We start from the raw sequence: 17,894 nt of genomic DNA on the forward strand, positions 1-17,894 counted from the left end.
TGCTCCTTTAATTAAAAGTTCCTCCAACCCCAGCTTGCATCAAGGTGTCCTTACTTTCTCAATGCAAATGAGGATGGCAATTAAGCAATCCTCTTAATTAGGCACAGCATGACCTGGCTTTTAAGACCTAGGACTCGGTTGCTCATAACAGTGTCATCCATGAGTCAAGAAGTACCTGTTGTTTTTCATGGCATTGTGTCGCCACGAAGAGATTTGAACCATCCGATGCATTCATTGGCAGATGCTTTGGAACAGAAGGAACCGAGTTCCCAATTCCAGCACTACCTGCCAACTCCAATTTATTTTTCTACATTCCACTGACCATCCCAATAAAATATAATTTTAGCACAGGAAGAAAAATACATCATGGTGCCACACAGAATGCCAAATTGCTGGTGGCATTTAATCAATTTCTGCATCTTTGTTGTGTTCCATTTTTGTTGATGCTTTCCGTGGGTTTTCGAAAGGCCGTCCTGTTATATACAGCAACATCATACAACCATGCAATGGAGAAATTAATATTATTGTCCAATGGAGCAAATTGGATAGTGTTCAAAGACTGGAAACCCAAAGAAACAATGAGTAAATACATAAATTCCTTGTTTATACTATCCCCAATCCTTCTCCTTCATAATGCATTGCAGTGGAGAAACTGGGAGGAGCCCAACATTCCCACTGCACTCTCTCAGTATTATAATCCACTGGGGTCTGTTGAAACTGAATGGTGGGAGATTTCAGGAGATTTATAGCAGGATTTCTTCACGCTGCAATTAGATGGTGGAATTCATTGCCACAAGGTGAGTGGTGATTTATATTGATGTCTCTAAAAGAGAAGGGAGTTCTTAGTCTTTCACATTTGGAAAGCCAAATTTCACGAGACATCACCCACACAATTAAGCAATTATGTGAACATATTACACCAATATACTAATGGTAGCCATTTAGTTTCCAGGCAAACTACGAAGTGTTGCTTATTACCTTTACAAGCCCTAGATATTATGAGTCCAAGTTACTTCCAGGATAATCTCTTGCGACAATCTATTCACTCAGGTTTCTTGGACATTGACTTCAGTCAGCCAAGATTAGATTACCAATGGTCGCCAAGAGGATGTTTTTGTTGGCCACCCCAAGACTGTGGAATGACCTGCTGGAAGAGTTTCGGCAAATAAAAACACCGGTATAAATGGCTTTAATTTGTGTTCTAATATGCATGTTTCAAATGCTTTAATGTGTTTTAGTTATCTACGAGTATATATATCTGGCTGCTTCTGATTTCATCACTTCACTTCTTTCTCTTTCCTTCCCTTCATATCTTTACCTGATTCTTTTCCTGTTTCTTTTCTTCCTTCCCTCTTTTTTCTACTTTCCCCTTCCACTTCCTTCCCCTTTTTCTTTTTCCTCCCTCCCTCTGTCCCTCCCTTTCCCCTTTCCCCAGCTTTGATAGGGCTGACCTCACAATGTCTCCATGGCAACTGTCACCTTTATTTCCCAATGACATCACAGAGGGCCACTTCACCTAGCAACAGCCAGTCCTGCACCTAGCAACAGCCAATCCGGTGACATCACAGAGGGCCACTTCACCTAGCAACAGCCAGTCCCGCACCTAGCGCCAGTCAAATCCAGTGATATCACAGAGGGCCACTTCACCTAGCAACAGCCAGTCCCGCACCTAGCGCCAGTCAAATCCAGTGATATCACAGAGGGCCACTTCACCTAGCAACAGCCAGCCCCGCACCTAGCACCAGTCAAATCCAGTGATATCATAGAGGGCCACTTCACCTAGCAACAGCCAGTGCCGCACCTAGCGCCAGTCAAATCCAGTGATATCATAGAGGGTCACTTCACCTAGCAACAGCCAGCCAGTCCTGCACCTAGCAACATCCAATCCGGTGACATCACAGAGGGCCACTTCACCTAGCAACAGCCAGTCCCGCACCTAGCAACATCCAATCCGGTGACATCACAGACGGCCACTTCACCTAGCAACAGCCAGCCCCGCACCTAGCACCAGTCAAATCCAGTGATATCATAGAGGGCCACTTCACCTAGCAACAGCCAGTGCCGCACCTAGTGCCAGTCAAATCCAGTGATATCATAGATGGCCACTTCACCTAGCAACAGCCAGTCCTGCACCTAGCAACAGCCAATCCGGTGACATCACAGAGGGCCACTTCACCTAGCAACAGCCAGTCCCGCACCTAGCGCCAGTCAAATCCAGTGATATCATAGAGGGTCACTTCACCTAGCAACAGCCAGTCCTTCACCTAGCAACATCCAATCCGGTGACATCACAGAGGGCCACTTTACCTAGCAACAGGCAGCCCAGCACCTAGCGTCAGTCAAATCCAGTGATATCATAGAGGGCCACTTCACCTAGCAACAGCCAGTCCTGCACCTAGCAACATCCAATCCGGTGACATCACAGAGGGCCACTTCACCTAGCAACAGCCAGTCCCGCACCTAGCGCCAGTTAAATCCAGTGATATCATAGAGGGCCACTTCAGCTAGCAACAGCCAGTCCCACACCTAGCAACAGCCAAACCAGTGAACTCACAGAGGGCCACTTCACCTAGCAACAGCCAGTCCTGAACCTAGCAATAGCCAATCCAGTGAAATCACAGAGGGCCACTTCACCAAGCAACAGCCAGTCCTGAACCTAGCAATAGCCAATCCAGTGAAATCACAGAGGGCCACTTCACCTAGCAACAGCCAGTCCTGAACCTAGCAATAGCCAATCCAGTGAAATCACAGAGGGCCACTTTACCAAGCAACAGCCAGTCCTGAACCTAGCAATATCCAATCCAGTGAAATCACAGAGGGCCACTTCACCTAGCAACAGCCAGTCCTGAACCTAGCAATAGCCAATCCAGTGAAATCACAGAGGGCCACTTCACCTAGCAACTGCCAGTCCTGAACCTAGCAATAGCCAATCCAGTGAAATCACGGAGGGCCACTTCACCAAGCAACAGCCAGTCCTGAACCTAGCAATAGCCAATCCAGTGAAATCACGGAGGGCCACTTCACCTAGCAACTGCCAGTCCTGAACCTAGCAATAGCCAATCCAGTGAAATCACAGAAGGCAACTTCACCTAGCAACAACCAGTCCTCCACCTAGCAATAGCCAATCCAGTGAAATCACAGAGAGCCACTTCACTTAGCAACATCCAATCTAGTGACATTACAGAGGGCTACTTCACCTAGCAACAGCTAATTCTTCACCTAGGAACACTCAGTCCAGAGGGGCACTTCACCTAGCAATAGCCTTTGTGGTATATATGAAAGCACATTTTAATTCCATGTTGTAATATGCCTTGAGCCTTGTGGAAAAGTGGGTAAGAAATTGTTTATTATTATTATTGTTTGACACAGCAAACAAGATAGATATGCTAGATTTCGTTTATTATTATTATTATTAAAATTATGGGTATGGAGGACCAAATTCATTATGAGAACTCTTGCCTAGGGAGGTGCGAGAGGAAGGACTTTATACCTTTTGCTTGTCCTGATGAGATCACCATATATGTGGATTAAGCAGTTCCATGATTAATATCCTGATTGGGAAAAAGCCCTGATGGAGTGAAGAGAAGCAGGTAAAGGGAGAAGAGTATGGACCAAATCTAGACTGGGACTTTGTTTTTTGTGCACTAGAGGCTATTAAGAGTTAAAGCCTCACCCCACGTTCACACCAGTATCTTGACCCAGATTTGCCCATCTGCAATTTATCTTGTGCAAGAATGACACATCTGCTCTCACAGTTTGGAACAACAACATCTTAAACCTTTCTCATGTGTAACAAAGGAGTGTCACTTTCAATTACCCATTTAAGCTTGACCTGATTTTTGAAGGGTGTGTGTTTATGGGAGATGGGGACTCCCTCTTATCATTATTTTCCAAACTAAGCCATCGTATCACAAAATAGCTGTAGCGTGTAACTTTGACAGCTCTTCTGATATTTGCAGAGTTCTGCGATCACCTTATTGTGCTTCATATCATTCCTGGTTCAGAGACATAAAAGCCAAGGAAAAAAATCTGGTAGATAAATAATTTCCCAGTGAAGTTTATTCACTCCAGGTTAGGGCCACCAGATTTTCAGAGCTGGCAAAGAACAAGTTTTGAAAAATCTGTACATGAATATAATACAAAACTAGCCTGAATTTCAAAAATTGAACAAAGGTGACCACAAGGCTATCCAAACTTGAAGGATAAAGTAAGAGGATTCAACTGTCTTCTCAAACATGTTGCATTTCTGCCATTTTTCCATGCCACGAATTCAGAAAAAAATGAGTCCCATCCTCAGGAAACAAGGCAAGATGCTACAAGAGACAGGAACGGGGGAATCGGGGGAACGGGATGACGTCTTTGATGTTTTCGACTCCCAAAATGCAACGGAGGTAACGCTCAAAGCCCATTCCAAACCCGCCATGAGGTGTGGATCCAAACTGACGCAGCTCTAGATACCTGAAAGGCAAAACAGAAGGCCTGTTACGCCTACTCATAGGTAAAGGTAAAAGTTTCCCCGACATTAAGTCTAGTCAAGTCCAACTCTGGGGGGAGGTGCTCGTCTCCATTTCTAAGCTGAAGAGCCAGCGTTGTCCATAGACACCTCCAAGGTCATGTGGCCAGCATGACTGCATGGAGCGCCATTACCTTCCCACCGAAGAAGTACCTATTCATCTACTCACATTTGCATGTTTTCGAACTAAGTTGGCAAAAGCTGGGGCTAACAGCAGGAGCTAACCCTACTTCCTGGATTTGAACCGCTGACCTTTTGGTCAGCAAGTTCAGCAGCTCAACGGTTTAACCCGTTGCACCACCGGAGGCCATATTTTCCATAAAACCTTATTATCTACCTCATCAGATTTTAATTATGCTCTCCTCATACTACCATCCAGTCTTTTACTATTTTAACTTGTTATATGCTCTTATTTGATCGGTTTTACTTATTATTGCACTATTGTTTAAAATGGTGAAATTTTGTATAATTTTAGTGTTGATGATGCTTGTTTTTGCTCAGATTTCTATTATATTTTATCTTGTTGTATAGTGTTAATTTGGGCTTGGCCCCACGTTAGTTTCCCCGAGTCACCTGCTGGGAGATGGAGGCAGGATACAAAAATAAAGTAGTAGTAGTAGTAGTAGTAGTAGTAGTTATTATCATTGAAATTCCACTATAATACTTCTAATTCTTTTCCTTTTTGCATAACCTCAAGCTTTATGAATTCACGACTGTCTTCTTAATGTCTAAAACTAAACTAGCAACCAGAGGAATTTTTCCTTGCCCCTAAACTGTGGAATGACCTGCCAGAAGAACTCCAATAATCAAACTTATTGTTTGAATTTTTAAATAGCATTAAAGACCTATCTCTACTGTTGGGTCTACCAAGTCAGTTTTGAACTATGAATTTTAAATGGACATGTGTATAGGAATGGATGGTTTTAACATGTGTGTTTAAACTTATGTTTGTGCTTTTAGTCTATATCAGGCATGGACAAACTTCGGCCCTCCAGGTGTTTTGGTCTTCAACTTCCACAATTCCTAATAGCCTACTGGCTGTTAGTAATTGTGAAAGTTGATGTCCAAAACACCTGGAAGGCCGAAGTTTGCCCATGTCTGGTCTATATGCTTTAAATGGTTTTATGTTTTTGGTTATCTGTTATATTTCTGAAAAAATTGTATCTTGGGGAGAGGCAAGTAACAACAACAACGCAATAATGTATTACCTACCTCTTCCCAAGGTTCACAATGGGGTACAAAATACAAAATAACAATAATAATAGTAACAATAATAATAATAATAAATGGTTTTGCATTTTAGCTATTAGTATTTCTTCCATGTTATTATTATAGTCTGCCATTAACCAGGACTAGTCTAGCAATGCAATTCTTTGCTGATTTTCTCCTTGAAGGAAGCAATAAGTAATTCGAGCAATTTTCCCTACCACAAGAAAGTCTTTGAAAAACCATTTGCAGTTTAAGACCTAATTCTGAACAAAAATTCACATATGATATTTTTGGGTCTACAGGAAACAACATTTCCTGTGCAGTAAATAATATTTACTTGCTTGCTGAGCCACTTTATAAACCATCACACGACACATAGCCATGCCTGCTGAGATGAGACAAAATAATGGACAGCCCTCTTGGAAAGCACGAAGGAAGCTTGTAGCTCAGAATCTCCTCCCAGCTTTTGTAATGGATCTTGTGTCATTTATGAAATGTGACAAACACTGTCCTGGATGCTTAGCAGAGACGTTCTGAACAGGTTAACTTTTGCAGAATTGAACCATTGACCTTCCACATTTGTGGGCCTGACTTTGGCAGATTCGGTTGTTCATAGATTTGATTGAAATGTTCTCATTAGGAATCTCTAGGTCCTCCAGCGCAACTTCATGTCAACAGGACAGATTCAAAGACTAAGGCTAATTCTCCAGCCACCTTGAAGTTTGACTTTGGCCGTTATGAAGAGCAGGAAATCAAGTGGAACAAAGTTGCCCGATGAGATCTAATGTATAATGGAGTTTTGTTAACAGCAGCTGAGCTTTGATTTAAAAAAAGCCCAGGCAAAGCTCCTCGCTCATCAAAACTGAAGTCTAATATGGGTCTGTCCTTCAAGCAACCTAGACTGAATATTTTGCCATTTAGGCAATGACAAAGTACTAATTCATTTCCAAGACATTCATTTCCTAAGCCTGATGGAGCTCAAAAGATTTGCTTTTTCCACAATGTACAGTCAGCCCTCCACATTCATGGGGTTTGGTACATAGCATACCCACAAAAGTAGGAAAAACTCAAATATCTGCAAGTCTTCCAAACCTTAATACTGCTGACCATATTTAGCAGACAAAGAAAGATATATTTTATGAATTTATGACTTCTTAAACTTTTTATAAAGTTTTCTTTACTTTTTTTAGTCTATGTGATTTTCTACAGCAGACCACAAGTCTCCCCTCCTTCGCCCCAAATTCCTGTTTAATTTTTGATGGCAAATTTGTGAATAATCCAATCTGTAAAAAAATCCATCTGAGAAAGCTGGGCTTTAACTACATTTAGATTGGCAAATACATTATTTTTTCTAGCTGTCCACAAGATAAAGAATGGAATTCTTTTTTAAAACCATGCAAGTAATTAATGGAAATATTGTTTGATACAACTAACTTGTACATTCATCTATCTAATATGCTGAAACGCTAAACCTACAAAAGTTGAGATTCAATTATATTCAGATTGGCAAAGGAACTATTTTTGAGCAGGTTTACCATGGTTGGAAACCTTGCTTAAAACCATACTATAAATTAATGGAATTATTGTTAGATGCTACTGTAAAATCAGTGGAATTTACATAACTGTTGAAAGGTGAGTCAGTGCTTGATTCAGTTAGGAGTACTAATTGATTATAAGTACAGTACTAATTGGTTTCAGACATTGCCTAGTGTCCTGTTGGTCAGTTCCAAATAGAGATCCATATGTTGACCCGATGTCTCACCATTCAACAGTTGATTCAATGAATCAATTGTATCTGAGACCAACCAACTCTACTAGTAGCTCTAATGAAAGTAGACCTATTGAATAGTGAAGGAACGCTTTTGTAAATCCCACTGATATAATGGGTTTAGTCTAGTTGGGATGGCCCTATAAGATACAAGCAAATGGTTTACAAAAAGCATGACAATACTGTCACCCAACCACCAAATTTGTTGGGTAAGTTGGAGGAAAATGCGGCAAAGATTTTACTGGGTTGAGATCAGGAAATTTCACTTGAGCATGAGTTTGAATTTTCCAAACACTCCTTGCCACTCAGCATTTGAAATTGTGAATTTTGTTAAACTTGTGAAAAAAGCCCTAGCTTTGGAAGAATTAATCTGGAGGTTTCTGTTTCTGTTTCAAGTTCTTTTCACCTCCTTTGCAAAGAAATTAGGACATTTTTGGCAAATACTTCTAAAAAAAGGCAGCAAAATATATATCTATGTTAGGCTTTGACTGGTGCAAGAAATAAGAGGAACCGCTAAAACCCTAACTGCTACCACCCAAAGACTTTGAAGAAAAGCCGGTTTCTCTTTCACCACCTGGGCAAATCCATTCCATCTGTATGGTCTCTAAATATGCGTCAAGATAGTGACTGACAAATAGTATTTTGGTGTGTCTTACCATTGATAGGTGTCTTCAAGTCCCAACCTGTGGAATCAACAAAAGAAACCTTTCTCAGTAGAAGTGCAGTGGTGGCAGATTCTAGAGCAGTGCTCCTATTCACTTATTGATAAAATGGCAAGGGTCCCATGGTGCATCATAACACAAAATATGGATAGCAGCCGAGATGCTTTTGTCACCCGGATGACCTGTGGTGCTGTACAGGTGCTTGCTCTGTTATGCCAGTGGTTCTCAACCTTCCTAATGCCACGACACTTTAATACAGTTCCTCATGTGGTGGTGACCCTCAGCCATAAAATTATTTTTGTTGCTACTTCATAACTGTAATTTTGCTACTGTTATGGATCGTAATGTAAATATCTGATATGCAGGATGTATTTTCGTTTACTGGACCAAATTTGGCACAAATACCCAATACGCCAAATTTGAATACTGGTGGGGTTGGGGGGGGGGGAATTGATCTTGCCATTTGGGAGTTGTAGTAAACCTACAATCAAAGAGCATTCTGAACTCCACCAACCACAGCATTGAACCAAATGTGGCACACAGAACGCCCATGATCAACAGAAAATACTGGAAGGATTTCATGGGCGTTGAGTTTGAGTTTTGGAGTTGTAGTTCACCTATATCTAGAGAGCACTGTGGACTCAAACCATGATAGATCTGGACCAAACTTGGCACAAATAATCAATATGCCCAAATGTGAACACTGGTGGAGTTTGGGGAAAATAGGCCTTGACATTTGGGAGTTGTCGTTGCTGGGATTTATAGTTTTCCTACAATCAAAGTGCCCCCTGAACTTCACCAATGACAGAATTCAGTAAATTGGGTTTTTGGTGGGAGGATTCGCCGTCTGTTTCCAAAAGGGAAGAGAAGGACAGGCAAAGAGATATTCAGCTTTCTCTGCCAAAGGGGTTCCTAAGACCAACAGAAATATGTGTTTTCTGATGGTCTTTGGCGACCCCTCTGACACCCCTCTTGACCCCCCAGGGGTCCCGACCCCCAGTTTGAGAAACGCTGTGTTATGCCATGTTCTACAAGCAGGTGGTTTTTTAAATCCACGTTCACCTTGTTCTGTGCCCCCCCAACAGTCTAAAGTAGGACAGCTCCGGTATAGACTTGATATTTCTAGGCTGTGAGTCTATATCAGATATAGGCAAACTTCAGCCATCCAGCTGTTTTGGATTTTAACTCTCACAATTCCTAACATTCTGCCAGCTGTTGGGAATTGTGGGAGTTGAAGTCCAAAATACCTGGAGGGCCAAAGTTGGCCCATGCCTGGGCTATAAGGACATAGCTTGTTCATCTATATTTCTGTTCTCCACGAGCAATAGAATGACCATGATCTATCATGGCTAAATGGTAAATTGTAGAATAGTCTTGGGTAGCTGAGCAGCAGGAAAAATGACACCAACTTGGATAACAAAGTCATGTGCATATCTTAATGTGAACTCCCTCTTTACACCAATAACATGATGTGAGAATGGGGCTTGCCATTTGAAATACAGACTCAATAAACTCTTGACTCAGAGGAATAGTATAAGTGCAAACTTGGGGAATTATTGGAGTAAAGGGTTAGAGATAAACCTTATTCAGATATGTTGCCGAAGGCTTGTCATATATATACCTCACAACCTTTGAGGGTGCCTGCCATAGATGTGGGCGAAACGTCAGGAGAGAATGTCTTTCGGGCTGTATGGCCATGTTCCTGAAGCATTCTCTCCTGACGTTTCATCCACATCTATGGCAGGCATCCTCAGAGGTTGTGAGGTCTGTTGGAAACTAGGCAAGTGAGGTTCATTTATCTGTGGAAAGTCCAGGGTGTGAGAGGAAAAAAAAACCCTCTTTGTCAGTTGTAGGCCAGTGTTAATGTTGCAGTTAATCACCCTAATTAGCACTGAAAAAGCTTTATCTTCCGGTCTTTTTTGCCTGGGGGCATCCTCTGATCAGAGTCATCAGATGCCCCTGGAACTCTTCTGTTTTTCAGGGTGCTGCCCCCCACTTACTGTTCTGATTTTTGAGTTTTTTAATACTGGTAGCCAGATTTTGTTCATGTTCATGGTTTCCTCCTTTCTGTTGAAGTTGTCCACATGACCCAAATGTCCACATGATCCCGGCCATGAAAGCCTTCGACAACACATCAGGAGAGAATACTTCTGGAACATGGCCATACAGCCCGGAAAACAAACAACAACCCTTAATCAGAGAGGAAAAAGCTGGCCTTGTCACCCTCTCGGTGCATTCTGCCCTTTCTTTGCTGCCAAAAATGCCAAAAAATTATTATTTTTTCTTATAACCACACTGCTAGCCTTTCTCACCCACTCCAACAGAACCAACAGCTGGAATTCCTGTATCCAGCCACTTACGTCTTTATGGGTAAGTCAACACAAGAGCTTTTCCCCCCTACACATAGTACCCAAAGTGAACTGAGAACCGGTCTTGTAAAACGGCAAACCAAGGCTTCTCATTCCACTGTATCCAAGCAGCTCCCCCACTCCCTAATCCAAATTCATCTGTGAGAAAGGAACATCTTTCTCAGCATTCTTTAGCATTAGTGTTTTGTAGAAGGGAGCATATTTCTAGGAGGAGGAAGAGGCCATGGTGCTTGAAAGAGATTACAGGCAGGCGACTGGAACGCCAAGGAACCCATCCCCAAGGAAGCATCTGTTCCGTCTGAGTGCCCTCCCTCTTTTCCACTCTAATTACTGGTGTCCTTAGCAAACCTCTCTGGACCAACTGTCAGCACGTCCCTGTCCCCGTCCTCCCTCCAAATCAGGCACAAAGCGGCAGACGTTCTTTTGACCTCTGAAGGCGGGACTGGAGAAAATCCAACCGGTCTTCTCTCAAGCTGCCTCCGCAAAGCTCCCCGACTCCTGGGACCAGAAGATCAACTGCTGCAACCTGAAAGGAAAGGGGGAAAGCGGTTGGAAGGGATCCTCCATCAAGTGTTCTATTTATTTTGCTGCTTTAGGAACTCGGACATAAAGTGATGGATTCAAATTGCAGGAAAAGACATTCCACCTGAACATTAGGAAGAATTTCCTAATGTGTTGCCAAAGGCTTTCATGGCTGGAATCACTGGGTTGCTGTGAGTTTTCTAGGCTGTACGGCCAGGGGTCCCTGGTGGCACAGTGTGTTAAAGCGCTGAGCTGCTGAACTTGCGGACCAAAAGGTCCCAGGTTCAAATCTCGGGAGCAGAATGAGCGCCCGCTGTTAGCCCCAGCTCCTGCCAACCTAGCAGTTCGAAAACATGCAAATGTGAGTAGATCAATAGGTACCGCTCCAGCGGGAAGGTAACAGCACTCCATGCAGTCATGCCGGCCACATGACCTTGGAGGTGTCTACGGACAACACTGGCTCTTTAGCTTAGAGATGGAGATGAGCACCAACCCCCAGAGTTGGTCATGACTGGACGTAACATCAGGGGGAAACCTTTACCTTTACTATGGCCATGTTCCAGAAGCATTCTCACCTGACATTTCACCCACCATCTATGGGTGAGGATGCCTGCCACAGATGTGGGTGAAATGTCAGGAGAGAATGTTTCTGGAACATGGCCATACTGCCCGGAAAACCCACAGAAACCCAACTTCCTGATGGTTAGAGATGTTCAACAGTGCAATAAATAAATAAATAAATTGGTGTTTATTGGAGTCTCCTTCTCTGGAAGTTTTTTAAACATAAGCTGGATGGCCATCTGTTGGGATGGTTTTAATACGGTCCTCCTGCATGGCAGAATGGGATTGGACTGGATGGCCCTTGTGATGTCTTCCAACGCTATGATTCCGAATAGAGTGGAATAGAGTGGGACCATTACTTTCCTTCATCTAGACACAAGGAGTATAGTGTCTAGGACTGGCAAAATCCTCTCTATTCTGCATTCAAAAGACTTCACCTAGAACAACCTTATGTCCAGTTTTGGACACCAACATTGGAGGATATGGGCACGATGTAAGGAGAAGGGTAACCAAAATGGTAAAAAATCCAGAAATCAAGGCCTATGTAGGATGTTTTAGGGATCTGGGCATGTTTAGCTTGGAAAAAATGAAGGTTGAAAAGGGACATGAGAACCATGTTTAAATATTTGAAAGATGTCATATTGAGGAGCTGATGTTCTTCCTGTTACTCTTCTTCACTGTTCATCTTTTACATCCATAAATAGAAATACGATAGCATAGAGACAATACTAATGTTAGCATTCAGTGATGTATCTTTACCCCTTCACAGGTGTCCTTCTAAATCAAGGATGGGCAAACAATTGTGGGAGTTGAAGTCCAAAACACCTAGAGGGCCGCAGTTTGCCCATGCCTGTTCTAAATCACAGCACTTCAGAATTTACAGACACATTTAAACACTTCTTTAGGACCCATGGGGAAAGCACAAACATATGAAACATGTGCTGGCAATAATATGCTAATTGATCTTTGTTAGACCTCAGGGATGAAGGTTACTTTCATTCCAGAAATATTTTGAAAAGAAGAAATTAAACGCCATGATTAAATGCACAGGGATTTTATTAGAGGCTCTTACCGTGTGATGGACACCATCTTCATTGTCCCGCATATAGAATGGTTTCAGGTCATAGGGATAGTTGAAAATAAACACAGGGATTTCGCCGCAGTGTTTCAGCAAGTATTTCTCATGTTCACTTTGAAGATCCTGGCCCCACTGGGAGAGGGAAAAAAGGGAAAAGAGCAAAAAAAAATTATCACAATCTCTAGTTTAAGGAGCTGTTCAGAAGCTCCATCAAGTTAGACATTACCCTGGTTGTGCAGGTATGTTTACTCCATCAGCAAAAGGATTGACATACTATCTGATGCATTGTTTACCATCAATAAAGGAGTAATGGGTGGTATGGACATCTATCCAGAATCAGAACAATCATGTAGAAAACTCTTTTTGAAATAACCTTTTTTCCCAACAGTTTAAAGTGGGGTTTTGTTGTGTCAGGAGTGACTTAAGAAACTGCAAGTCGCTTCTGGTATGAGAGAATTGGTCATCTGCAAGGACGTTGCCCAGGGGAGGCCTGAATGTTTTGATGTTTTTAACATACTTGTGGGAGGCTTCTCTCATGTCCCTGCATAGAGCTGGAGCTGTTAGAGGGAGCTCATCCACCCTCTCCCTGGGTTGGATTCAAACCAGCAACTTTCAGGTCAGCAACCCAACCTTCAAGTCATTAGTCCTGCCTACACAAGGGTTTAACCCACTGTGCCACCGGGGGTGCAAATCATGTAATCCCTGGGCTCTATATGGCCTTGGAAGGCTCCAGCTTGGCATCTAACCCCTGCTTAAAATCAACCACCTTCAATGGTTTTTGTGTGAAACACTTTTAAATTCTCAATATGTATCACAGGGGATATGTTCTCAGACCGTGTGGATATGAAAAACCTTGGATCTCAGCAAACTCTATTGAAATGAAGGACTTCTGACTCCAGAATATCACTGTGTCACACTGGAGGCTGTGTGTTCTTCTTCTATAATATTTGCCATTTTGTCCATACTTTGGCCATACTCAGTTTCCACCCCTGAAATGTTGGAAGGATATAAAGACTTGCACCCTGAAACATTAAGAAGCTCCCCTAGAACCTGAAAAGTGATTTCAGCTGAAGTATCAGTATTACTGGGCTGTGGCGTAGGCTGTTGAGCAACCAACTGCAACCAGCTGCAATGAATCATTCTGACCAGGAGGTCATGAGTTCGAGGCCAGCTCGGAGCCCCGTGTTTGTCTTGTCTTTGTTCTATGTTAAGGCATTGAATGTTTGCCTTATATGTGTAATGTGATCCGCCCTGAGTCCCCTTCGGGGTGAGAAGGGCGGAATATAAATACTGTAAATAAATAAATAAATACTAATCAGTATCAGTATTACTAATCAGTATTACCCGGGGAGAGCTCAGATGAGCTCCCTCTATCAGCTCCAGCACCACGTGGGGACATGAGAGAAGCCTCCCACAAGGATGGTAAAACATCAAAACATCCAGGCGTCCCCTGGGCAACGTCCTTGCAGACGGCCAATTCTCTCACACCAGAGGCGACTTGCAGTTTCTCAAGTCGCTCCTGACACGGAAAAAAAAAGTATTACTAATGGCCAGAATGGAAGATGGAACTGTGACCTTCTCTTATAAAAGGATTCTCAAATTATTTTAGAATTACCCACCTCTGGTTTGTAAGTGAAATATTCACGAGCTCCTTTTAAAACTTCTATGGCTTCCGTATATGGCATCCTACAAAAGGAGCGGACAAAGACTTATTTGGATTAATTTATTCTAGGCATATAGGGTACAAACCCCTACCCATAGTGACCTTATAGTGGAAACAAGAAATAATAGTGAACCTTATTAAAACAAATGACTTCCATCAGAAGTCACCCTAGAGCAGGCATGGGCAAACTTTGGCCCTCCAGGTGTTTTGGACTTCAACTCCCACAATTCCTAACAGCCTACCGGCTGTTAGGAATTGTGGGAGTTGAAATCCAAAACACCTGGAGGGCCAAAGTTTGCGCATGCCTGCCATAGAACATCCTTGGAGAACTTAGTAAATTTACTCGGTCCTCCAATGTGATTATATGGCAACTTCTGGCCAAATCATACAAGTATAAAGCACCTTTCTAAGATTTATTTAGGAATTTGTTAAGTCGTCCTACATGACTTTCAATACAACAGGTATAACAGATATAAGGCTCAGCTTTAGCACAGCAGGTTAAACCACCAATTGCAGTAAATCTTGTCAATCAAAAGGTTGACAGTTCGAAGCCTGGGTCAGGGTGGGCTCCTGGCCTTTAGCCCAGTTTCCGCCTACTTAGTGGTTTGAAAGCAAATTGTGAGTAGATAAATAGGTACCACTTAAAAGCAGAGAGGTATTTTAAGGCACCTATAAGGAAATGCCATAAAAATGATGGCAATTCGATCAAAAGGAGGAAGTTGACGAACAAAGTTTTTCGGCAGGGAGATGGAGTGAAAGCACCCCCCCCCCCAATGACCAGAACTGAGCACAAGTCTCCAAGATGCCGAAGATGGGAAAAGTCTATATATATACCTCTATCTATGTACAACTCTCTGTTTTGTCAGTGTATAAACAGCATTCAATGTTTGCCGCATATGTATGTTCTGTGATTCACCCTGAGTCCCCTTCGCGGTGAGAAGAGCGGAATATAAATACTGTAAGTAAATAAATAAGACAACTTTCTAAGATTTCAGATGGATTAAAATGGATGTTTCGAATGTGCCACCCTCTCTCCAAGGCTCAGTTGCGTTCAATGCTTGTATTACAGTTTCCAGAATCCACTTACTAACATGGCCAGCCGGTGGATGCTGGGAACTGTAGTCTTAAAAAGCAACTTTTCTAAATGAAATGCGGAGAGTAATGCTGGATCTAGAAAATTCCTAGAAATGTTCTCACAGATGAAAAAAATAACACGTTTTATTGAGATTTATATAATACCAATGACCACGATAAAAACAGCAATTTTAAATGTGGTTTTTTTTTTCATTTTAATGGAAGTCCTGTGTCATTAACCCCAGCAAATGGGGAAGGCAGTGCAGATCCAGCCCAAGTCTTTCCCATAATAAGGCAGAATGAATAACAAATACAACAATCATCAGCAGACATGACCAACATCAGAAAACTTCCTAATACTAAAGCAATTTTATTTCTAAAATCTATATCTGGCAACTCTTCCCAGCCAGGACTGTGGGCTGTGATTTGGCTTACAAATCGGTTTTGGAGAGGAAGCTTCCTGTGGAAGAAGGGGAGCTTTTAAAAACAATTTTTTAATGTTGGCAGGACTAAAAATGTAGCCCACGCCATCCCCCCCCCCCCCCCCCAAATGTGCCCCTGGAAACAACACATTATGACTGTTTTATTTTAAAGGGTTTACTTAAAATGTCATTGCAAAATTGAACGAACTCCCTCAATAGGAGAATCAAGGTCCTGAAACATCTGTGGCAAATCTTCAAGCATTTGCATTTAAAGACTGCATCTGTCCATTCTTGCATACTTAAGACATATTTATGAGTTATATTTAGCTCATAAGGCGAAAGGGGTTTCCCATGCCTTCTCTCATCTCCTAAAGAAGTCTGAAAATATAGATTTGTGCAGGTGCAAAGAGGTTTTCGAGAGCCAGGATGGTGCAATAGTATAGCTATGGGCTCTTTCACATCACACAATTATAACACTACAGTGGACCATCCATGTTTACGGTTCTAGTTTTTGCAGATTTGATTATTCGTGGATTTGAAAAAGCAGATTTTAAAATAACCACATGACACCAAATATCAAGGTGGCCAATTGCAACATTCACACTTCCTTCCAAGAGACAAGACTTCTTTCTCCCAACCGGGAATTTCGACAGATATATAAACCCCACTTGCCAAGTTTCCAACAGACCTCACAACCTCTGAGGATATCTATCATAGATGTGGGTGAAACATCAGGAGAAAATGCTTCTGGAACATGGCCACACAGCCCAGAAAACTCACAGTAACCCAATGTGTTAGCTATGGATTCTTGTATTGGCAGGACAGACTATAGCTTTCCAAACTGTATGTCGCAACATGTTAGTGTGTCACCTATAGTATGCAGGTGTGTCATGTGAATGTAGAAACAGCTCTGAGTCTATGATACATCTACCTATGTATATAATAAAAGTCAAAATATGTATGTATCTACCGTATATATCTATATATCTATGTATTTTTGAGAATGGCTACCACATCCAGTGAGCCAAACTACACATATCCCATCAATTACCAACTAGGATGTTGGGAGTTGTAGTTCACCCACATCCAGAGCGCAATGTGAACCACACCGATCTAGACCAAACTTTGCACACATACCCATTATGGCCAACCTACTGGTGGGGTTTGGGGGCAATGATATATGATGGTGGGAGTTTTATCTCACCCACATTCTTGCACATTTTCCTTCCTCTGAAATACAGCCTACAGCATTCACTGGGGTTCATTGGTGCCTCCCACTCAAGTACTAACCAGGGCTGAACCTGCTTAGCTTCCCAGATAAGAAGGAATCTGGTACCTTAAGGGATTCTATTAGAAGGAGCACGGTTTGGGGCACGATGTCAAAGCCAACGTACACATTGGACCTAATAAATGATGATAATCCCTTTCTGTACTTGCCAGAGCAGAATGTTCTCTTCCCCTAGTTAGCATAGCAGGGATATACTCACAGCCTATTGCATATAAATATGTGGAAAAGAACTCAGTGTATATATGTGCGCGTATGTTTCCTTAATAGAAAAGCTGCTTGAGTGGGCTGGGGAAAACACAATCAGCACAATCAATTGCCTCTTTGCTCTAAAGTGCCACTCCAAAGCACTCTCTCTCTCTCTTTCCTTTTCATCCTTCAAAAAAGCCGTTTTGATAATTTTATCCCATATTTGCATGTAAATGTTTATTCCATCGGGTCCTCTTTTATCTCACAAGGTGTTCCGCCGTGACAAGACACATAGGAGAAAATACTTGCTGCTTATATTTGCTGTTGAATACAATCAACAAATACATGGGGTTTGCAAGGGTGCGTGGGCTGGTACAGAGCTTGGAAAATTGCATGAGTTTTGCTTCAGATTACTGCTTCCAGTATCCTTGCTATGCTTACTGGGGGATTATGGGTGGCATGGTCTAAAATGGAAACTCCCAAGAGAGGTACTAGTCCACTTTTTGACCCTTGACTTTTAGTGAATACCAGCTTGGAGACCCGGTGGTGCCTGGGTTATTAGAAGAAGACATTTTTTGT

General features: G+C 42.3%; 1 protein-coding gene across 1 annotated transcript in view; it reads right to left on the bottom strand.

The window, feature by feature from the left end:
• Positions 1-4,041: 4,041 nt before the first annotated feature.
• Positions 4,042-17,894, bottom strand: part of nars2 (asparaginyl-tRNA synthetase 2, mitochondrial) — a 66,141-nt gene continuing 52,288 nt past the window's right edge. The window contains exons 11-15 of the mRNA XM_003225968.4: positions 14,302-14,368; positions 12,677-12,814; positions 10,950-11,047; positions 8,147-8,173; positions 4,042-4,458 (exon numbers count right to left, since the gene is read on the bottom strand). Coding sequence (XP_003226016.1) covers positions 4,314-4,458; positions 8,147-8,173; positions 10,950-11,047; positions 12,677-12,814; positions 14,302-14,368 — 475 coding nt within the window. The 3' untranslated portion in view covers positions 4,042-4,313. The remainder of the gene's footprint in view (positions 4,459-8,146; positions 8,174-10,949; positions 11,048-12,676; positions 12,815-14,301; positions 14,369-17,894) is intronic.

This window comes from Anolis carolinensis, chromosome 3, assembly GCF_035594765.1.
Source record: "Anolis carolinensis isolate JA03-04 chromosome 3, rAnoCar3.1.pri, whole genome shotgun sequence".
NCBI classification, from domain to species: domain Eukaryota; kingdom Metazoa; phylum Chordata; class Lepidosauria; order Squamata; family Dactyloidae; genus Anolis; species Anolis carolinensis.